Raw genomic sequence first — 25,365 nt, forward strand, 5'->3', positions numbered from 1 at the left:
TTGTCTATAAAAACTAAAATGAGAATATTTAACTCAAATGTAAAGGCAATACTAATGTATGGAATCAGAAACTTGGATGTTAAACAAAAAGATAGTTAACAGTGTCCAGGTCTTCCTAAACAAGTGTTTAAGAATGATACTGGGAATATATTGGCCGAAACAAATATCAAACGAAGAATTATGGCAGAGAACAAACCAGAAATCCATGTTGCAACAGATACGTGAAAGGAAATGGAGATGGTTGGGGCATGTGTTGAGGAAAGAAGATAAAATAATAGTAAAACAGGCTCTAGATTGGAATCCACAGGGTAAAAGAAGATGAGGAAGGCCAAGAGAAACATGGAAAAGAACAATACTGAAAGAAATAACAAATATTAATAAAAACTGGAAACCAAATAAAAGCAGAAGCAAAAAACAGAGTCCAGTGGAAAATGGTGGTTGAAGAACTATGATCCCAGGTGGAGTGAAGAGGATTGAGTACGAATATGTTGAGTAAGTATATGTTTACTTAAGTAAGTAAACATATACTTGCTCAACGTATTAATAACACTTTCTTTTTATTACACAGTGATCAGCATTCATATTTATGAATTTAGGGACACAAAAACACACGTGTTGAAAAGATTATTTTACTGATTAATAATAAAATAATAACTTTACGTTTCGACCCCTGTATTGAGGTCATCTTCAGAAGGATACGTGTATAAGAACAAGCTACATGCTGTTGCACTCTATACAAGTAAATTACATCTACGTTGTTAACTAATCTTTTTTCTTAGCCTGCCCTCTAGTGATAAAAAAAAATTAAATAAATAAATAAAATAAAATATACAAAAATAAAATAAAAACCACAATAAACTGCTAAAGTCCTCATGTACTAGGATTCTTCTGGAATTATACAGTTTATATTGTTATATTACGATTATCTTCTGGATTTGTACATTACAGGTTGCTATCGAATGTTCAGGAGGAAAAAAAAAAAACACTTCACCAAGTCTTCTTGTATTGAGATTTTTCTTCGTGGTTGCTATGAAGGTTGTAGATGGGTCCTCCACATTCTTGGAATTGTTAGACCATCATTTTTATTCAGATTCGGATCATGTTTGAGCATTTCACATGCTTCCTTGAATTTCCGCTCGAACCAGGTTTTGGTGCGGTGTAGGGACTTGGAACCTTTCCAGTCAATTCGGTGGTATGTTTGGAGTGCGTGGTCAGAAAGGCCGGTTTTTCCAAAATGGAGGTATTTTATGTGATGTTTGTGTTCATCCTTTCTGATTGGGATGGTTCGCCCTGTTTTCCCTATGTATGGTATGTTACATGTGCAATCTATTTTGTAAACCCCCTTCCTTTCTTCCAAGGATCCCCTGCCACACTTAGCCCACCCAGGGGTTTACAAAATAGATTGCACATGTAACATACCATACATAGGGGAAACAGGGCGAACCATCCCAATCAGAAAGGATGAACACAAACGTCACATAAAATACCTCCATTTTGGAAAAACCGGCCTTTCTGACCACGCACTCCAAACATACCACTGAATTGACTGGAAAGGTACCAAGTCCTTACACCGCACCAAAACCTGGTTCGAGCGGAAATTCAAGGAAGCATGTGAAATGCTCAAACATGATCCGAATCTGAATAAAAATGATGGTCTAACAATTCCAAGAATGTGGAGGACCCATCTACAACCTTCATAGCAACCACGAAGAAAAATCTCAATACAAGAAGACTTGGTGAAGTGTTTTTTTTTTTTCCTCCTGAACATTCGATAGCAACCTGTAATGTACAAATCCAGAAGATAATCGTAATATAACAATATAAACTGTATAATTCCAGAAGAATCCTAGTACATGAGGACTTTAGTAGTTTATTGTGGTTTTTATTTTATTTTTGTATATTTTATTTTATTTATTTATTTAATTTTTTTTTTATCACTAGAGGGCATGCTAAGAAAAAAGATTAGTTAACAACGTAGATGTAATTTACTTGTATAGAGTGCAACAGCATGTAGCTTGTTCTTATACACGTATCCTTCTGAAGATGACCTCAATACAGGGGTCGAAACGTAAAGTTATTATTTTATTATTAATCAGTAAAATAATCTTTTCAACACGTGTGTTTTTGTTTCCCTAAATTCATAAATATGAAAGTATTAATAACAGGAAAACTCGAAAGATTTGCAGTTGCGGGAATAGCTCAACGGACTAGAACAGTGGACTGGATATCCAAAGACGCTGGTTCGACTCCAGTTGGCTGCTCTGCAAAATATTTTTGAGTTTTAATTTTTCAAGTGTTAAAAAAAAAAATTATTATTTCTATTATTTATTTTATAAATCAATGCCAAACCTTCAGAGAAAATAAATTTTTAAAAAGTTAAAATTGTTTAATTAAGATTGACTAATAGAACCCATAAATATAAACACATAAAATTCAAAGTAAACATAATATGCAGTACATATTATGTACTATATGTATAGTGACTTGATCAAAACATAATAGGTTTTCAATAAAGACAGACACTGCAAAAAATAAAGATACAGACAAGACACAAAAATAATAACAAATTAAGAACTATTGATAAATGCAGAAAAAATATAAGATGCATGTTAAGACAAAAATATTTTTAAAAAATTAAGAAAGAAATATTTTAAAAAAGTTATTTCTGTATCAAAGAAGGGGGGAACCATCGTATTTTTAGTCAGATTGCACAAAACTTTTCTCGTAGCATATAGATTTTATAATTTTCATTTACTGATATTCACACAATTATTACTTATTTATATAAATATTCTGCTCTTCTTTGTTTCATATGAGCAAATTTTTCGATTACTTTATGATTAAACTGTTGAATTTCTTGTAAATAATCCTTATGAATAGATAGTATGGCTAGAGCATTCAACTGATCTTGGCCTGTCGAATTTCTTAAAAGTGTTTTAATACGTTTTAGAGTGCTAAAACAACGTTCGGCATCAGCTGTCGAGACAGGTGTGACTAAAACAATTTCACTTAATTTTGACACTTCAGAAAAGGTATCGACCAGTTTATTGTCTTGTATAAATCATGATAAGGCATTGATATTGGGTATATCACTAAAAGTAGTATTTTCATACATAATAGTTAATTCTGATATCAACTTGTCTTCACTTAGCATTGGATAATTTCTTTTAATGTTTATTATGTGTTCCCTAGGAAAATGTTGTCTATTGAAATTGAAATTTTTAGGGTCTACAATAAAAAATGATTTAAATATTTCAGAGCTGCTGAATCTGTCACTAATTTCACTAATTATTTTGTCACAGGCTTCTTTAGCATCTTCTATCAGTAATTCATCTATCGTGTTTTGTCTTTTAATTCTTTTTTAGGTATTTCCTCGCGATTGTCTGGAAGTGACGCAGGAATAAAATCGGTGATGCAATTCCATACGAGATTAATGGATGATTCAAATTTATTGAATGCTTCTTTGATAGTGATATTGTTGGTTTCATTAGATTGCAATATGTTGTAAAGTACATCGACATGTTTTAAAATTGAATAAAAAAAAGATAAAAAAAGAAGTTCAACTCAAAATCTTCCAATGATTTTTTGAATCCAACCGATTTCCACGCTTTTGTCGTCCCATCCTTTGTTTGTGATTTTGTTTAAACATTCCAGAAGCGCTATTTTATTCTCTTTTATACAATTCACTATCTTGGAACGAAAATTCCATTGTGTTTCACAAACTCTTGGTACTTGTGTTTGACTAATTTCGCGAAGCAAGTCATTTCGTTTTGGAGAGGATGTGAAGAACATGCCAAATCCACTTAAAGTAGAAAAAAATGTTCTTATTCACTTATTTGATGAACAGACTTTTTTTAAAATTAAATTCAGCTGATGTGCATAACAGTGAATATAATGGGCATTAGGGTAAACTTCTCTCATTAAACTTTGTACTCCATTTCGTGATCCGCTCATTACTGCTGCACCATCATGTCCTGTATGATCAATTTTTCGTTGAGACTAAAAGATTTCAGTTCTTCTTTTAACACATTTGTAAGTCCTGTAGCAGTCCTATCAAGAACATCAATAAACACTAAAAACCTTTCAACTAGTTGAGAATCTTTTAGGTAATGCAAAATAATTACAAACTGCAAACGACAAGATACATCGGTTGTCTCATCTGTTTCCAAGGAAACAAAACTTGCATTATCAATTTCACTTTTAATTTCTTCTATATACACTTTATACATGCAGTCTAAAATGTCATTTTGGTTGGTTTTGGAAGTATTTTTTGCTACTTTTGAATATTCAAGATGATCGTTTAAGTAAAACACTATCTAATGGCTGTGTATGAAACCATATCTAAAAACACTCCTCAATTGTTCGAATCGATGGTTACGTCATGTCCTCTTAACGGCAGTTCGTGTACACCACAAATTTTTATGCAGTCTATGATCCTCGATAAAGTATATCTATTTTTGTCAACTAATTCATTATGTTTCTTTAGATTAAGATGATATTCAGTATCAATGGAAGACAAGATGTTCATTTTACCAAACATTTGAAATTGCACCGCATTGTTTATATGAACTTTTACTGGATTCGTGTTTTTGTATTCGCTTGGAAAGATGTTTTAGGTCTTTACAGCCACTGAGTGTCCACAAGCGCTCACCACCAAACAAAACACAATAAAAACAGAACAAAGATTTTTTTCATCACTCACTAAGCCATGATTTCTTGTCGAACCAGGTTACATAAAATGTTCTTTTTTTTTTTTTTACCATCTTGTTGAGTAATACGCACATCTTTGGGTTGGTAGTGCCAAGTCTTTTGATTTCCAATTTTTCTTCTAGACTTAATAACGAGAAACGTTTTTTCCAATGAACTGTCGATTTTGTTCATAGTTAAAATGTATTTATGGACGTAATAAAAATTTAAACTTTAAAATAAATTATAACAAAAAACGACAACAATAATTAAACACACTAAAAACAATAAAACAGATCAACAAGAATAAATAATTAGACAATGAAAGAATCTCGCGCTATTTACGTACAAACGCAGTGATTTGGCCAGACTAAACGGGGCCCCAAAATAAGCGTTGTGCCCGGTAAACAAATACGCTTGCTAGTGCACGTGCTTCGCAATCAAAGAATCACGCGCTATGTACGTACATACCAACACAGTGACTGGGCCAGACTAAACTGACCCCATGATAAGCATTGTGTCTGATAAACAAACACGATTGCTAGTGCACATGTTTCACAATCAAAGAATCGCGTGCTATGTACATACGTGTGAACGCAGTGACTGGGCCAGACTAAACTGGCCTCAAGATAAGTGTTGCGCCTGGTAAACAAACACGATCGCTAGTGCACGTGCCTCGTACATGCCCTATGTTCTACACCTATAAAATAGGGCCAGCCATGGCTGGCCCCAGAGACCATACTAAGTCGCATTATACCATATTGTCACAAAATACTACAGTAATTTTTTTATTAAACAATAAAACATGTTGGAAATAGATCAAAAAATAATAATTACAAGAAACATATTTAAAACTACAATTATTAGGCTAGTTATACAAATATAGGTGGGGCCCGGCCCCTATAGACGAGCCGCCCCTGACTAATAGTATTGTAAAATGATGTTTCTTGTTCCCTTTCTATATCTCATGCTATTATTTATTTTTCTTTATCTCTATTTACTTTTACTCTATTTTACGTTATGCTCTATTTACTTACTCTTATCTCTATCTACTTTATCTTGGCTTATTACTTTATGCTCTATTCTTTACTCTTTACCTAAATTACTACTGGTTACCTGTGCTTAAGGGTCAAAGCTGTATAACTGAGAGGAGACCTAGACATAGCCTTTAAAGGAATGCGGAGAACCGACCAGGGCTTCTGACCTAATGTCCAATCCTCACCTTCTCGTGGTGCACCCTGTTGGGTATCTACTTTGATACTGAACGAACGAGGATGGGCTGGCAATTTGGGATTTAGCCGACCAAATTGTATTCTTATTGGTTAAACCAAAATAAAAAATGATGGTACAACATGACAAAATTTCATGCCGGCTGAGGCGTCGCCCGGTTAAACAAGGCCCCCGTTGTTTTCGGCAGGGAACAAAGACGAACAGCGAAAAGTCAGCTACTGGAACAAATCTGAAAACAAACCCCAACTCAACATCACCAGAGTTAAAGATCGGTACTATCAATGTAAGACTGAATGGCAAAGAAATGGAGCTAGCTGAGGGAATTAGATAAGTACCAGATCGACATAATAGGGGTGACTGAAACCAAAAAGACCAAAACTGGTGAGATCTTTCTGACCAATAAATACAAAATGTTATATTCAGGCAATGACAATCGAGGAAAAGAAGGAGTAGCCATAGTATTCAACACAAAATACGAGGCTAATCTTCTTGAATGGCAGTCAGTCTCAAGTAGAGTAATGTGGGCAAATATGAGAATGGGGAACTGGACAATGAGACTTATTTGTGCCTATGGTCCCACAGAAGGTTCTACTAAGGTAGAAGTGGAGGAATTTTTTGAGGCTTTAGAAAAAGCAACTGACACAATGAAAAAGGAAAAGTTGGTCCTTGTTGGGGATCTAAATAGCAGAGTAGGAAATGATTGTGAGACATACAAAAATATTTTGGGAAAATTTGGATAAAAGAGCAAAGCTAATAATAATGGCAAATATCTGTTGGATTTCTGCTCAGGACATGGAGACTGGTTATTACTAACACCATGTTCCAACATAAAAATGTGCACAAATTCACATGGAGAGAAGAGGCAAGGAATAAGAAAAGTCTCATTGACTATGTTATTGTTGATAGTGATGTTTTCTTCCTGGTGCAGGACACCAGAGTGTACAGAGGATTTGAAATTGGAAGTGATCACTATTTAGTCTTGAGCAGGATAAAATTGAATTTCATATTGAAAAGAATAACATGTAAGAAAGTTTTAAAGTGAATAAAAGTTGAGCAGCTCTCAGATGTGAACTGTAGACTAAAATACAGAAAGATTATTGAAAAGAAAATGAAAGAGTTTGAGAACAGGAATCAAACCTTGGAGATTCAGTGGCAAACTCTGAAGAAAACATTGATTGATTCTGCCAGAGAGGCATGTGGTGAGGTTGTGTGCAAGGATAAAAAAATCAGAACTCCCTGGTGGACACAGGAAGTTAAAGAGGCAGTGAAGTAAAAGAAGAAAGCATATAAAAGTTTCTGTCAAATAAGTCAGCTTTTACTCTTACAGAATACAGAGACAAATATAAGAAAGCTAAACAGTGTGTAAAACTAGCTAAACAAAAGTCATGGGAGGACTTTGGCAAGAATATAGAAAATAAATATCAAGGTGGCAAAATATTCTGGAGGTTGTTGAAGAAGCTTAGGAATGGAGGAAAGAGTGCTGTAAAAGGAATTAGAGATGATAAAGGTGACATGAAAACAGGAGAGAAAGATATCCTTGAAGTATGGAGTAATTACTTTGAAAAACTGCTAAATGAAACAAGCAGTGATGACAGCGCAGTGATAAAAAAACACTGACCAGGCATGCAGTCAGGATTACATATCCATAATTGAAGTAGAAAAAGCCATCAAAGGCTTGAAATGTGGAAAGGCAGCAGGAGTAGATGATATTCAACCAGAAATGCTGAAGTATGGTGGTATAAGAGTCTTACAGTGGCTGCACTTCATAGTTCAGAAAGCCTGGACAGAGGGACGAATTCCCAATGATTGGAGTAGAGCTCTCATAGTACCCATATATAAAAAGGGAAATAAAACTGAATGTGAGAATTACAGAGGTATTTCCCTACTGAGTGTTCCTGGCAAGATCTATGCAAGTATACTTGAGAAACAGTTGAGAAGAATTGTGGAAGAAAAGCTTGGTGAAGAACAAGCTGGATTCAGGCCAAATAGAGGCTGTCAGGATCAGATCTTCACTTTACGACAAATAGACGAGAAAGCATGGGAATATAACAAAGATCTGTATTTAAGTTTTGTCGATTTGGAAAAGGCATATGACAAGGTGCCAAGAGAGAAGCTATTCAATACACTGCAGTTATATGGTGTCAATGGGGCATTATATCAAGCAATACTTAGTCTTTATTTGAGTTGTAAGTCAGCAGTTAGAATTGAAGGAAGTACAGGAAGATGGTTTATTGTTAAATCTGGTGTGAGACAAGGATGTACATTATCCCCTCTGTTATTCATTATCTATAGGGATCACATTATGAAGGAATGTGGTATTAAACCTGATATCAAAATTGGAGATGTTAATGTCAGCTCTTTGCTTTATGCGGATGATGTTATACTTCTAAATAAATCCGCTACAAGTCTGCAAGATTCTCTGACTAAATTGAATAGCTGTTGTAATAGATATGGTATGAAGGTCAGCAATAAAAAGACAATGAAAATAGGCAGAATCATTGAAAATGTCAACTGTGTTGTGAATGGAGAACCTGTGGAACAAGTAAAACATTTCAGCTACTTAGGCACGATTTTTACTGAAGATGGTAAATTAAATATAGAAATAGACAACAGAATCAGCAAAGCTGGTATGGTGGGAAGTCAATTGAATAAATTTATATGGAATAAGAAAGAAATTAATCGGAACACTAAATTAGCTGTATACAAGACAGTGTTCAAACCAGTTTTAACTTATGGATCTGAGAGCTGGGTTAGAAGTAAAACACTTGACCAAAGACTAGAGACTGCAGATATGAGAGTCCTGAGAAAGATTAGAGGCGTGAACAGATGGCATCAGTGGCAATATCATATTAAAAATGAGAATATTAGGAAAGAACTTGACATTGTCAGCGTCGAGGAATGCGTTAGCAGAGCTAATCTCAGGTGGTATGGTCACTTAAATAGAATGGGAGAGGAAAGATTAGCAAAACAAGTGTTCTCTGCCAGGTTGGCAGGAAAACGACCCAGAGGAAGACCAAGATATAGGTGGATTGATACGGTACAAAGTGCCTTAGACGATAGAAATATAAGATCTGATAATGTTGGAGTCTTGACAAGTAACAGACTGATTTGGAGGAAAATTGTAGATAGGAAGTTAGTAATGATGTAATTTTTTCATGTAGTACTGTCATATCCTGTACACCCCTTGAGGGTACATGGCAGGAATTTGATGATGATACCTAATTTCCAATACCTTGGGAACCATGGAAAATTTATTTAATGCTATGACTGCGCCACCAAGATTCACCTTTATGGGTATTAAATATAATTAGGATTACCTGTAGTATCTCTTTAGATCTATCTCAAGCGTTATTGACTGTCGTGGCTACTCTTATTTAAATTTACACACAGGTTTGCATTTTATTTAGAAACAGTGCATCGGATCAATGATCAGTGAATACACATTCTTTAACATAACAAACATATTTATTAAACTAGGATGCAATAATACAGTTTAATGAATGAATTGGCTCTTCAAAATTTTTAAGCTAAGAATTAAAATATCTCATACATTGTACATACATAAAAAAGCACATGCAGCAATACTATCATATACTTCAAACAACAAGTTTCTCATATCTAATTACACCAATTTTCCTTAGCCTCTTAGTCCGGAACAAACAATCATAATTTAACTTTATAAATGTCCCACTGAATATATATATATATATATATGCTTCACACAACAAGCTTACCATATCTAAATTAATACCAATACTTTAACCTCTTAGTCCAGAACATATAACCACACATTAACTTTGGAATTGTCCCGTCAAATATCACTCAATCTTCCGAAATGTTAAACATACACATAAAGGTTGTACTCACATTTCTTCTCTTGACACATATATCTGAACTGGCTCTTTCATCTCTTATCTGGTTCCACTGACTTCTTTTCCATCCTGGACCTCAACATTCATGCAAGCTTCTTTTTTTTCTTTAGCAGCATCACACCTTGAAGGGTTTTCTGGGGGCCTGGAGCACACTAGACTGAAACTGATTGCTTCTCCGTCTTGGGCCTCAACATTCTTGCAGGCTTCCTTTTCTTTAGTTCTGTCACATCTTGGAAGATTTTCTGGGATTGGAGCATATCTCACCGATACTGTCTTTTTGTCTTGGGCCTTAACATTCATGCGGACTTTTTTCCTTTAGCGCTGTCGCATTGTGAAGAATTCCCAGGACTTGATGCATATTATGGTTCGACTTCTCCTTAGACATTTCCCTACTTTTCTTCAGACGTTCAATGGACCTGCAGTGCTGGATTCCGAGACACTACGAGAGGAGACTGCGCTTCTGCATTCTGAAGGACTGTTTCCTTCCTTGCTTCTGCCTCTGCAGACTGGCATATTGCCGTTGCATTGCTGCATACTGCCTCCGCCTACTACATACTGGATCTGCTGCCTCTGGTACCTCGATAAAAAGCTCCTGGATCTTTTCTTGATTCTTTCTTATACTTCCTTGTGGTCCCTGGATTAAGGTTTGAGAACCCCTAACATTCCCGTGCAAAAGGGGGATGTGACCTTCAGAGTTGTTGATTACTTCTGTTTTCCCCAGAACACAATCTTATTTACTACACACGGGAGATCCTTAGTTGTTCGCCACCTGTTGTTGCATTGTCCTTGAGACTTGCATTAGGTTAAGCTTCGAACAATTGAAGGCACTTTACCTTTTATAAACAAAGCTTCTAAGCTCTTCTTTGAAATTGGAACCACTTAAAAATGACAGGCTTTCTAAGGCATTGCCCTTGAAATACACAGTTTACTTTTTAAGGCATTGCCCTTGAAATACACAGTTTAACGCTTTCTAAGGCATTGCCCTTGGTTCACTACATACTTGCATGGTTAAGTTAATATAAACCTTATATAGAAAATTCCTAATAACAAAATTCCACAATCACCGTTAAATTACAGTATCCTCTATGTACACTATTTGTGACCTCTAAAAGTCGATGCAAAGTTAAGAAAAAAATTCCTATTGCATCGAATTTTACAGTATTTCTTTTTTTTTGGGGGGGGGGGGTATTAATTGCACGGTGAAAAATCTGTTTCCAAGAGAAAAATTCTTATTATTGTATGAGATCGACTAACTTGCCTTCAATTAAAACATAAATTTAAAAAAATCATACAGAGAATAAGGTTGTTATAATGGTTTGCTATAGCAAGTTCATGTTGCATAATTTTGTGTTATTACTAGCTTCTTAAAAGCAATTTTCTTTCAAATTAATAATGTTGTTTAACAAGTTTCTGGTATTGTCAGATCTTGAATTTCTAAGGCACCTAATTGTATCAGTCTACATGGACATTGGTTCTTTCTCTGAGTCTTTCTTGTCTATTCTGTTCAGGTGACTGCTGCTTCATATTAGCTCTGCTCACACATTCTTGAATGCTAATAATTCCAGGTTCCTTTCTAGTTAATTATCTTTCAAGGTTGTTAACACCTATTAAAAGGCATGTTAAATCTCCTCACACACTTGAGTTTGAAGTCCAAAACACCGTTACTGTTCAACTTTAAAATTTCAGGACATGAGATCGTGCTGCTCAGATATAAAACTATATAGTAGCAAAAATTAGTGCTCCAAGTTTTAATAGAAGTGTACTTCTGAATTGCCATTATGATTCAGATCTATCTTGCCCAAATGAATTGGGTTATTTATATATCGTTATTTTTAATAAGAGAAAATTTACCTTCAAAGATTGGATGAGATGATAGATATTTTTGAAAGGACAGCATGACTCCTTTCCTCTTCTTCTTTCACCACTTGTAGGTATACTAAACATTATATGATGAAATTTAAATTAATGTTGGTGAGAAAATAAACAGGTGTTATAAAGGGTTATATAATTTTTTCATGTCCTCTTTCATTTCTTTCTTTATGTGCCTCCGTAATGCAATTGGAAGAACAATGATACTTTGCACCCTTCAATTGGAAAAGGCCTAAGTTCGAGTCTCATCATGACTGGAGGAATCTTTATATGGACTTTTTCAATCGAAGGTGAGTTAGCTGATCTCATACAGGGGTGGCAGGGTTTTTTCCTCCCGGAAACTTAGGTTTTTCCTCCCACATACAGACAAATTGACCCTTCAGAACACACACAATTTACAGATAAAAAATACTAGCTGTGGTGGTGGTGGGCAGTAGATTGCGCTGATGTAGATGATCGGTAGAGGTTCGGTGTAGTAGTAGTGGAGACAGAGTTGTACAATAGGTGTCCTCCTGCTATAAGTCTTCGGACTCCTTGGAGGTGTCACGAATAATAATATTTACACTGATTAATAGATAAAAACATCTTTCACATAACTAGAATGAGAAATCAGATAGGATTATTTTCCCAGATTGCTACACCTGTTCATTTTTTTAAAATTTCTTTTATCATGAATTAATCAGTAGTAATCCATCCGTTAGTGGTCATAACATGCACTTAAGTATCCACAACCTTCCAACTATTCTTGGACTTTGTAAGGTCTTGAGGTTTGGGAAACATCGATGGGATGCTGCATACTCTATGGGAGGAGTTATACTGGAGGAAGTAGGGGAGACAAGAGATCTGGGGTTGATGATTGATAGAAACCTGAAGTTTAGGGAACATATTGCAAAGGTGGTGAAGGTAACACAGAGGATTGCTGCTATTATGAGAAGGACACTGACCTGCAGAGATAAGAGGGTTATCATTCCGTTGTATAAGTCTCTGATCAGACCACACTTGGACTATTGTTCTCAGATTTGGTCCCCAGGATTTGAAGGGGATAAATTAACTGTGGAAAGGATACAAAGACGGATGACAAAGATGGTTTCAGGACTGTACAAGGATAGTTATGAGGATCGGCTGAGAGAATGTGGACTGCAGAGTTTGGTGGATAGAAGAAGGAGAGGTGATATGATTGAGACTTTTAAACTGTTGAGAGGTGGTTACAGGGTTGACACTGGGGAGTTCTTTCACTTGGTTGAACAGCAGGGAAGGAGTGATGACAAGAGGCCATCCCTGGAAGTTACGAAAGGAAACTGTGAGCACGAGGATAAGGAGTGGTTTCTTTGTGTGGAGGGTGGTTGAGCCGTGGAATGCATTGCCTGATGGAGTGGTGGGAGCGAGAACGGTCAGTGAGTTTAAAGAGTGGTATGATAGACTTGTTTCTCAGGGGTGGACCTCCCCTCGATGAGTCTTGACAGACTTTGTCTTAGGAAGGACCTCCCTCGATGAGTCTTTTGACTCCTTGGAGGCCTGAATAATAATAATAATAAGGTGGGTAGTCCTATGCCTCCAATTAGTAGTAATACTGAAATTAATTTTTAAGTTATCACTTAACTGATTTTTAGTTGGTGAGAAAATGGAGGCATTGTTTCTCTTACATCAAGGAACTGTATGACAAGTTCAATATTTTTTTAGGAAAAGGGGGGGGGCTTTCTTATGCACAGTTACTTCTGAAGATCTCATTTTTTATTATTATTGTCACATTTAAAAGTTAAATTTAATTAGTTAATTTAAAAATTTAAAAGAACAGTAAAATGTGGACTGCTTTGATTTAATGTGTGGTTTGCTTACAAGTGTTTATAAGCAGTAGTGCAATTACTCGGGTATTAAGGAGATTACATATTTTCATAACTCTGGATGTTTAATAGGGCAATACTTGTCATCCTTTTTTTTTTTTTTTTTTCATATCATAGCACACAGAAATAAAAAAAAAAAAAAAAAAAAAATATTTGTATGTATATATGCCTTTAAATTATCTGGGAGCTTTCCATCAGTAAGTGATAGCAAATGGGGAAAAATATTTGTTGCTTTTTCTCAGATCAATGGAAATGCCTTTTCTGCATTTAAACCAGACTTCAAGTAACAGAAACTCTTTAAATTGAACTTCTAGAGTGTGATAATGCCTTAATTCTAATGGCACCTTGCTTTCATTGACAAGTCTGGTGTAAAATAACATGCCAATGATAGTTGAAATGGATTTCAAAATTCAGTGATTTATTTCAGGTATTATAAAATAATGATGCTTTTATTCATTCACGCACAGTGTTGTTACCTCTATATGCTCTTAATAGCATTTAAATTATATCAGCTGAGAAAGGATTAAAACCAATATTTAATTTTTCCAATATTTCATTGCATCAAAGAGACATCTTCAGGAAGTACAATATAAAATGTAACATACATAAAACATAAAACTAAAAGAAGCTCATAGACAAAATGTCTGGAGTCCTAACTAGTTGGGATGCTCTCTAACTTAAATGTAGATGTGAGTGCCAGCTGTGAAGGCCTTAGTTGTAAAATGGGATCTCCGAGAATTATTGTGAAATTTAAGCATCTATATTTATGTAGATTAGGCTAGTTAGAAAAAAAAAACTTTAATTTCTAAACTTGCTGTGATGCAGCATGGTGAACATGCTAGATCTGACTGTACTCTTGATTACAGATGTATTTTTTTTATGTTCTTCCAAGTGGATGATGGCTGATCTTTCAGTCTATCCATATTAGGCCAACTTGCAGAAAAGATGAGTTCATGCAGGAGTACAGTCAGTCATGACTAGCAGACCATGCTTTCAATACTACACTCAGAATCAGATGGGGAAAAAAAAAAAACATATTACATAATGCATCCATATGCAATGCACATATGGATGTGTTAAACATTAATTCTCTAACAATTACTGTTGGAAAGATTTGTACCCTACTTTATAATTAAACTGATTGTTTTCATTTCATACTATGTGTGTTTATACCAAAATCTGTAGTTAGTACCAAATGTTACTAATATAACTCTTTTACATCTACAAAATTTGATTTGTTTCAACATGTTGAGATTATATGATTACTGTTATTCATCAACGTTTATTGATAATAAATGAAAATATACTGATAAGTGATGAGTTAATGATTGATATTCGGTCATTGCTATTGAACATGAGGGTCTGGTATTGTTTTGCTCTCTCAAAAGGTGTTGTTTGTGATGTGATATGATTCTGTGACACTGTGTACATTTCAATACATGAACTGTGGAGATCTGGACAGTTGGAATTCATAATAGAGCCTGTTCAATAACAGGAATAGTTACTAGATTATCACAGTATCTGCTTTATGAGAATATTGCATTTTGTGTAAATGATGCTATAACTTTTCATTGTCAAGAATATACAAGTAAATTATATCATCAAGAATAATGATTGATATAAGCAATGACATATGGCAGCTGCTTTTTTTGCTGGATTTCCTATCATTGTATGTTCACAATAGCATAATTGTGTATTAGCCTGCCATGTGTGAAGAAGGTCTAATTTAAAAATAAAATAATAGTGGTGGAAAAAAGGAAGAGATGAAGAGTTTAGTTGTGAGCATGAATATGCATGAGCCAGCATATGAAAGGATAGTGGGGGAGTTGGATCCCTTGTGACATAAAGATATTTTCTTTATTTCTACTAAGTTGGTCAGTCCTTGGCTGTGTTTTTTGGAGTAGAAATTGTTGGATAATTCATAGAGTACTTATATCTAATGGTAGAAGGTTATTAATAATAATAGTAAACTCAGGCTTTTCACATTAAATGCTATAGCAGTTTTAAGTGGTTTCATCAGTTAGAATCTTTAGATCTAATATTTTTTGCATCAGTTTCATTTCATGCATGACTATTGATTTTCACTTTCTTTTGATAGGTATCATTAAGTATTGCACAGCTGCTCAACTATTTAGCACATTCTCCTATGGGTTCTTTATTGATGAATGACTTTCGCAGACAACAATTTGTATTGGTAAACGGAGAATTAAAGTTGTCAGATGTGGACGATGTTAGCATTGGAGATCCTGTTTGTCAGAATAATCATTCTTGCATTGTTCATCAGAATAAACAGAATGGTTCACTTACTGTGTCTTGCTTTAAAGGCATTTGCTATGGCTTTAATGAAAAACAAAACATCTTGCGAGCAGGAAGACATTTTATGAGCTTTATACTTCCTCATGGTGCGCCTACAAGTCTACGTCCATTAGTAGATCACATCATTGATGCTTACACAAAAGCTTCTTGGGATGCTAGAAAAATACTGCAGGAAACAAAGAAACTTGTGAATTTGTTTGTTAATGGAAATTATAGAAATGTATCAGCCATCAGATATCTGTCAGGTAAGCATAATTATATTTGTACAAAAAAAATGCATGTGAGTGTGTGTATGGTAACTTAGAGTAGTGAGGAAAAACATCTAAAATGTGCTATCATCATTTAGCACGTCAATGTACAAGTATTTTGCATTTGTCGTAGAAACTGTTCATTTAAGACCACTTTGCTAGAAATCATACTTTATGGCATGCCCATCATCTAAAACAAGACATGCAGCCCATTGACTTTAATGTGGTTAGCATAGAACTTAAGCATTATATCATTTGTTAGTGATTTCTACCACTCTGAGGGAGGAGAGTTAGTTTCTGCCACCCAACTTTGGATAATTAACATGAAAAGCTTGGTGACGCTCAAGTAGATGGCTGCTGTTGATCAAACACAGCAGGAACATCTCTTAATGAGTACTGATTTTATGGTCCCTCATTTATATTTTGCAGTTATTGCTATTTTTCTCTGTAGCTTTCTTGTAGCATAATTAGATTGTCAGTTTCTCTCTGGTCATTCGATATGCATCATGGCAGAAGGTGTTGCTCAGGACTCTGTTATTGCACCCATCCTCTTCCTTATATAAATGACTTACTTTCACTGGCCTTAAACTCTATTCATAATTTAGCACTTCTGGTTAATTCTATTTACGTAACAAAGCTTATAGTGCTTGAATATTTCAAGCTTTAAGATTATCTACAGTAAGTGCCCTAAACACTGATCTCCACACCATCTTTCATCGGGACAGCAACAACCTGGTGTTTTTCAATGCTTCCAAAACACAGTTTTGTCTATTTTCATGCAAAAAAGACCTTGGTTGTTCTCCACTTAGCTTTGCCTTAGCAATGCTAAGTGGAGAACAGCCAAGACCAGATCTTTCTTTTTTGGAAGAGAGATCTGGTCTTGGCTAATCTGGTCTCAGTTCTTCCAAAAAACTTTGACATCCTTTTCCACTTAGGATGATATTTCTCTTCTGTCCAGTTGCTTACTCTGAACAAAATCTCAAATCTAATCAACTTTGGAATACTGCTCTCACATTTGGGGAGGTGCACCTCTGAAATTTTTAATAAAGTTGTTCAGTTGCTTGAAGATCCCTATCTCACAGAATCTCTTAATCATTGTCCTATAAATGTTCAGTTTCCAGTTGTCTCTTCTTCTACAGACATTTCCATGGATGTTGTTCAGCAAAACTAGCATCCATTATGCCCTCCTGCCTAAAAACTCTTATATACAGATCTCACATAGTCTGTAATTTTGGAAAAATTAAATGAAATAAAAAAATGCCATTCCTACTTTTGGATGTGACAAAACCACCATCCAGAAAATTATCGACAAATATCATTCCTCAACTAGACTAATGTAAAAAGAATATCCATGGCCTGCCTTAAAGGAACATCAGAACAAATAGAATGGGTTCATCATGTGTAATTTATACACAACCTTCAGATCAACTCGGAAACAACCAAAGATAAATTACCATCTCTCTCCTTGCCTGGTACATATCAGGTGTCTTGTTCGTGTTGAATTCGTTGTTTTGACAGATGGGCTGTTCTGCTTAGATGAGAATACAAGAACATTTGGACTACATCAGATTCTTAAAATTTGAATATTCTGATCAAATAATAGATGATCTCTCCCTTATTGAAAATGCACTGTTTCATCTCTGTCATTTTTACAGGAATGTTCATGAACACTGCTCTGCAGAATTGGTATTCTTAATTTCACTGCTTGTTTTTAGGCTTATTTAAACATAGGCAGTAGCAGCAAGCCAACGTTCATTTTCAGGTCTAACTACAAACATACCAATCCTATGCTTCTCTGAAACAGCCTATCTCATGAAATAGCCTCCAACTCTTCAAGGAAAATATGAATAGATTTCTTCCTTCCCATTCCTCACTGTATTCCACACAGCACTGATGTGCTATAGGTTCCTCTACCTCTCATGTATGGAGTTGGGGGGGGGGGTCCTATAACCTAGGAAATATCTAATAATAATTATCATTGACACAATGTTATATCTCTCTTTACACTCATTCACTGACAAAGCACTCACGAACCTTTGGCGTCTTATACTACTTATTCACGACTTTTAATCAAAAAATGTAGTTCTTATGGCCTTGCTAACCACAATGTTACACAACTTCCAATGATGACACTGTCTCCCCCCCCATCTAGTTATGGATTGAAAGTTTTCTTTAGCATTTACTTAATAAAAATCCCTTTCAGAGACCCCCTCATATCCCTGTTTTTTCTACTTATCACCTACACTTTTTTTTGTACCTACAAACTTTTAGATTGTCTTCGTAAGGAGCACTTCACTAATCAGACTTCATTATTTTCTTGCATCCAGTAATACATAGACTGACTGACTGACTGACTATAGTCATCCTCAAAGTTCATAACTTTATGCTTTAAACACACTAAATTTAGCTGTTGTCCTTTGCCCAAACTATCAGTTCACATTACTTTTATTAACTATTGCTTTTCCCAGTTTGGCATCAGTTTCAAAGAACTGCATATTCTCTTCAAATCAATCTTATTATCATTAATATAAAAAATTGGGCCACTGCTGTTCAGTAGCCCAACTACGGAGAGTTGCCCTGCCTGTAGTCACCTGTTTCTCTTTGATTCATCTCCACTATATACTAATTCTAATACTGATCCATCACCTACTCTCTTTATTCATATTTCACTCATTCATAGCTTCATGCCCTTTTTCATTTGCCTCAATATACTTAATAAGGTTCCATAGTATTCTGTTGAATGCCTTTACAACCAAAACTATTAAGCTGTAGTCATTTCTCTAATCCAATTCAGAGGTTCATGCTATTGTAGAAAGTTAGGAAATTGCAAAGAAATGACCCTCCCTTTCACAAATTCTGCCCTTAACCAACTTTGCCAATACTTAACCACTACTCCTGGGACACTCAATGGCCTAGTATCATTACTTGCATTAGCTGTACTCTCAAATAATAACCACCACCACCACTCCTGAGGTACTAATTTGGTTTTCTTGTACTCTTTCCATTTCTTTGAAACCCTGCCAATGTTGAGACTTTAACAGCCTAATTAGAAACACAGCTAAGTGTGTGGAATTAGGAAGCAACTTGAAGCAGTGCCATGGAATGAATGTCATTAGTGCATGAGAAGTGGTTAGGGATTGTTTGAGAGAGGCAGTATCAGTCTGCATACCCAGAGTCAGGAGGATAAACAGAGTAGGAATTATGTAGATAAGTAGGAATATAAAGCAGTAGCTGCAAAAAAAATAATAATATATATTGTGAAAGGAATATAAACAAAATGGTGATCAGCATGCTCATGAGCAATATAAAGCAAAGCAGGAAGGGTAACACATATGGTGAGGAACTCTAAATCAGATTTTGAGAGAAAATTTGCTCAGCAGGCCAAAGTAAATTCAAAAGAATTTTTTTGCTATGTTGCAAGTAAGAGAAAGAATGATTATGGAAAGATAACTTTACTCAGTGCTGATAGTAGGAAACTGACAGAAGAAATAGTTGAGTTACTAAGTGATCACTTTGCAAGGATATATCATCCAGGTTGTGACTTTGCAGTTACTGATATGAGAATTGGGGTAAATGAACTAGAATTACTCAGAGTATTGAAAAATATCAATGTGAATACAGCAGTGGACCCGGACAGTATGTCAACTAGTAGCTATGTTGTATTTGGCATCAAGGCCTGCTTTGCGAACTGCCTTCATTTGGGCTACTCTCTGTAACTGGATAGCCAACTTTCTCTCTGGTTGTTCACCGAGTGGCATGGTGGATGGCACTCCTCTCAGGCCTCTGTTCTCTAATGTACCCTGTTTCTCTTATATATAAATGATCTGTTCTCAATCACTACAAAGCTTTGCAGACAATAGCACTCTTCATTCACACTATTCCTTTGACAAACCACGTAGTTCTCAGACATTCCTTACATCAAGATCAGCTGCAACCAATGCCTTAAACACTGACAAGCCTAACACTTCATACCATCCTTCAGTGGGTCAAATATAACCTAGTCACCTTCAGTGCTGCCAAAATGCATGTCCTGCCTTTTCTCTTGCAAAAGGAATCTCAGCTCACCTTCCCTCATCCTCAATAATACAACATTAATCCTAGATCCATCTATCCTTAGAATACTGTACACACATTTGTGGTGGTGGTGGTGCACCTAATACCTCCTTAAAAATTCTTGATGCTGTCGAGAGGAGAGCAGTTCAGCTCATAGATGACCCTTCCCTCACAGGCTCACCTCAGCCTCTATCTCAAGTGTTTCAGCTCTGTCTCTCTTCTGCTGGTACTTCTATGGTCACTGCTCCAGTGAATTGGCAAACATTATTCCTCCTCTTGCTGTTAGGCCTGAACAAGAGCAGCTGCTGTCTAACATCCCTTTACAATACAGCTGCAAACCTGTTGAACTTGCTTCTCCTCTTCCTAATTTATTCCTTCTACCTTTGTCCTCTGGAACAGCTTTGCTCGTGATGTTTCCCAACAGTTTCAATCTATAGCTCTTTAACAACGTCAGTAGATTTCTTCTTTCTCATTCCTCATCTGTATACCTCGCACACACACAGCACTGATGTGCTGTATGTTCTTGTACCTCTTGTGTGTGGGATAAAAAAAAAGTTCCAAAGGAGTAGAAAGAGGGTAAAATAGTTCCATTACAGTATCTCTGGAGTTGTGTTCAACTATCGGAAAAGTTGGTTAAAGGTAAAATTTGGGAATGGTGGATAGGAATATGATATTCTGTTTTATTCACATTTTATAATAAGGTGACAATGGAATTGAATAAAGGAAATTATCTGACTTTCATGGAGTCAAAGAACTCATCACGAACATATTTCAAGAATTAGCAAAATAGCCAATTCTATGTTTCTTACAAACCCCCCCCCCTCCCACACACACCTAAATAAGATTCTCTTCTACCACAAATACATAGCATTCATAGTTTCTTCAACCAAAAATTCAAGACACTACTTCTCACTTGTACAACTGCAAACATCACGACATAAATCCCAAATCTACCTAGCCTTGTAATACTGCTTACACATTTGGGGATTGCACATAAAGAACCCTCCCTAAGAATACTTGATACACCCTAGAAAAGGGGTCTGATTAATTGATGATCCCATTCTCATAGATTCACTCAGATCACTCTCTCATAGATGTTTTCTGTTCTGCTTTATGCCTCTTCTATGGTTATTCTCTTGGCCATTGTTTTGTTTAAATGTGTTCTACTTTTTTCTAAGACTATAAAAAACACAAGCATCTGCTAGTTAATATCCATTTACTGTCTAGCTTGAACATACCAAATTTTTTTTCTTCTTCTTTCAATCCAACTACCCTGTTTATGTGAACAACCTCTCTCTCACTGTCTTCCTTATGATATTCACCTCCAGCTACCTTTTAACTTGTAATTCAAACGACACTGACATAGATTTTGCAGCCTTTTCTGTGAATGGTCAAATATTAAAGACTGTTTTCATGATATTAAAGACTATTTACATGGCATAAGACCTTTTCTAGGCCAGCTTTTCAGTTAACTGGTTTCATATAAGAGGTAGTAAGACTTTTCATCATGCAAAACAGTCAAACCAGATAGAAAACATGTACTGTCTTCATAGTTTTTAGTTGCTTCATCCATAATTACAACCAAACTTGGACATAATGCATAAACTGGAAATTAAAGAGAAGAATAATTTCTGTTCAAACACAAAACAGCACTTGAACTAACCTCCCGTCAATATTCCAATTTATGTATAGTCCACCAGCTATACTTATAAAATCAAGAATGTTCAATCATGAAATATTAAGTACTCACTTGGCCAACCAAGTGAGTAGCCATTCTTCATTCAAAAGGAGTGGGTTCAAATCCCACTGCACAAATAAATATATGTGAATGTCTTTAGGTGATGAATTTCATTGCCCATTTAGGCCCCACTCTGCTTATTGGAAGTCCAAAATGGCATGAAAAGGTCTGTTTGTCTCAAGTAGGCAAGCTTCAGATAATCTCTCCTTATCTATCTACTGTACTAATACTAATGTACTCTAAATTTGCAACTCTCATGGGTGGGATTCATATTTAAAAATAAATAACACATAGTTTTCATGAGTAAAAAATAGCTACTTTCATGTTCAGCATACTAATAAACATCTTCAAACTTCATAAACTTGTGTAGGTTTGCACTGCTTATCGTTTATCATGAAGCGAAAATCTAACCTTGGCAATCCTGTAGTTGATCAAAATCTAAACAGTTGTTCTTACTATTTACCCTTCAGCAATATTTATGAAGAAACTTTTCTGGAACTCAGCAGGATAATTCTCCTATAATTTGTTCATTTAATTATTTTTATTTTTTATTTATTATTATTAACTGCTACACAATGAGAAGCATAAAATATTTACATAAATGAGCGTTTTAAATACCAAAATATCTTAAACTGATGTTTTTTACAAATTACATTAGCATTATTGCTAATCTGAAATATTTTGAATGAATATTTCAGATTAGCAATAATGCTAATCTGAAACAAGGTAAGAATATGCCATAGTCATTCTAGCATGTAGCACTTGCTATATGCTTAAATGCTTATATAAGTTTTAAATCATTTCCCGAGTAAGCAAACAGACAAATAAGTCAAGTTTGCACCTGCAAGTGATGCAAGTCTAGCTGACCCTGCACATAGTGCAAGACCAAGGCAACTCATGGTAAAAGTAGAATAAGCTCTGATCACTAATCTTAATATTTACCCTTAATGCAAAGCACATCTCCTGGAGGAGATGTATGATGCTTTGTATTAAAAGCAAGGGGCCACTACCCAGACCGGTTTCGACCTTTATTGAGGTCTCATCAGTGGGAGCCAGGCTAGAAATACCAAGATTATAGTAATACAGAGCTTATAAGTATTTTACCAGAACAAGTTACCATAAGGTATTTTAACCTTATTAAATAAAAATCTCAGGAGGAGATATAAATGTAGAAAGTATTTTACCTTGGGTATAATAAATGTTAAAGATACCAAGCTATTATAAACCTGGTTTTACTCCAATTCCCAAGTAAGCAGACAAATAAGTCAAGTTTGCGCCTGCAAGTGATGCAAGTCTAGCTGACCCTGCATGTATTGCATATATCTCCTCCTGAGATTTTTATTTAATAAGGTTAAAACACCTTATGGTAACTTGTTCTGGTAAAATACTTATAAGCTCTGTATTACTATAATCTTGGTATTTCTAGCCTGGCTCCCACCGATGAGACCTCAATAAAGGTCGAAACCAGTCTGGGTAGTGACCCCTTGCCTTTAATACAAAGCATCATACATCTCCTCCAGGAGATGTGCTTTGCATTAAGGGTAAATATTAAGATTAGTGATCAGAGCTTATTCTATTTTTACCATGAGTTGCCTTGGTCTCGCACTACTTGCAGGGTCAGCTAGACTTGCATCACTTGCAGGCGCAAACTTGACTTATTTGTCTGTTTGCTTACTTGGGAAATGGAGTAAAACCAGGTTTATAATAGCTTGGTATCTTTAACATTTATTATACCCAAGGTAAAATACTTTCTATGCTTATGTAAGTTACATAACACCTGTGGTTATGAGGGATTCTAATTCATGCTATTTAAGAAAAGAATTTCTGACACCTTTGGCATAGTTAATCCGGCATTCATATTCAAGTTAGGATGTAACATGGCTTTAGAACTCTCTTCAGAATTGCTAACTGCCTACAACTGCTTCTATGAATGAACATGGCATATGTATGATTCACACAATAGTAGAAGTAGTACTCTTTGTGTTTGCCTAACCTGTTTACAGTGGAGTGCCATGTATGATCATAATAAAGAGATGTTCTACTTACATGACACACGTACACACCAAAAATGGGAAAAGTGTATTGCATGGCATGAATTAAGTTTTAAAAGAGGTGTACCGTGAGTAGACATAGATACAAAATTAATAACGGAAAACTCGCGTACAAAGATTAATTTTTGGTTCACTAGTGTTACGTATTTTACAGTAATCTGTCATTTAGAGTTTCAAACTAGTTAGTTTTTGTATCACTAAAGATGGAATGATTTATTCATTTTGATATATTTAATGTTTTAAGATTAACAATAAACAAAGTTTTTTGCTGTGCATAGTTACACCATGTCTTAGGGTATTTTTAAAGATGGATCACTAAAGATGGAATGATTTATTCATTTTGATATATTTAATGTTTTAAGATTAACAATAAACAAAGTTTTTTGCTATGCATAGTTACACCATGTCTTAAGGTATTTTTAAAAATGTGTAAAATTGGTGATTTTTATCTGCTTTATTGTTTGTGTGTGTGTTTTAGTATATTAGTCCAGATTTTTGTGCATTTATAATATTTGGTGTTTTTGTTAAGATATTGCAATAATAAATAGAGCTATAAAATGACACCAAAATTGCATGAGAAGTGGAATATTAACAAGAACAAAGTCAAAAACAAGAATAACTTTACCTTATAAAGATAAACTTGAGGATAGCGAAAATTATATAACTAAAAATTGCAAAATTAAAAGAGGTTATTAGATGGACAACATGGGAATTACAGAAAGTCTTGCACTATTTAAAGGAGGGCAGGAAAATTAAGCAGTAAAATGAGAAACAAAGCACGGAATTAGGTAAGTTATTGCATAATACAAATCAGGGTAAGTAAAGTTGATTGTAAAAAGAAGGAGATTATTTGGCATTCTGACTATCATAAAACATGCCATCGATGATAGGTTATAACTTCATGTTTTCTGGAGCAAAAATTAGAAACATAGCCACATGCAATTGAAAAACAGAGAGGTAAAACAAAAGAGCTAGCAGGTACAACTGGCTTAACTTGTGATAAGTTCAGTATGAGAGGATGTGAAAGGATTGTTGGAAGCAGTGAAAAGCGAGAAAATTGTAGGCATATTATCTAGATATGATAAAAATGAATTAAGAAGGGCTATGATGGCAAACAATTCAATTCAATTCATAGGCTGTGTACAAGGAATAGCTGCGAGGTTTTGGTGTATGGAGTGAGTTTGAGACAAGAGCAGATTTGTTTAAGAGGGATGGCCTACACTTCAATGTGTTTGGTATCAGAAATCTTGAGAAATTATTAATTGATATGAGATCTATTACAGAGTTAGGGAAAGTAGATTATGATAGGAGGAATGGTAAGAACTTGTGTGTAAGAGTTACTATGTTAATAATGGGAATGTGCGTTGTCATAGAAATGATGAGGAGAGAACAATTTTGTGTTTGTCTGGTTCTGATTTATCAAGCATGTACAAGGATGTGTGCATAAATAACATAAGGGCA

At 35.2% G+C, this 25,365-nt stretch overlaps 1 protein-coding gene across 1 annotated transcript in view; it reads left to right on the forward strand.

The window, feature by feature from the left end:
* LOC150102606 (extracellular tyrosine-protein kinase PKDCC-like) overlaps nt 1-25,365 on the forward strand; it is a 67,981-nt gene that overhangs the window by 29,149 nt on the left and 13,467 nt on the right. The window contains exon 3 of the mRNA XM_090399400.1: nt 15,597-16,059. Within this exon, the coding sequence (XP_090255526.1) occupies nt 15,597-16,059 (463 nt within the window). The remainder of the gene's footprint in view (nt 1-15,596; nt 16,060-25,365) is intronic.

This window comes from Typopeltis vanoorti, chromosome 10 (assembly GCF_054136105.1).
Source record: "Typopeltis vanoorti isolate ZY-2024b chromosome 10, IOZ_Tvanoo_1.0, whole genome shotgun sequence".
Taxonomy (NCBI): Eukaryota; Metazoa; Arthropoda; class Arachnida; order Uropygi; family Thelyphonidae; genus Typopeltis; species Typopeltis vanoorti.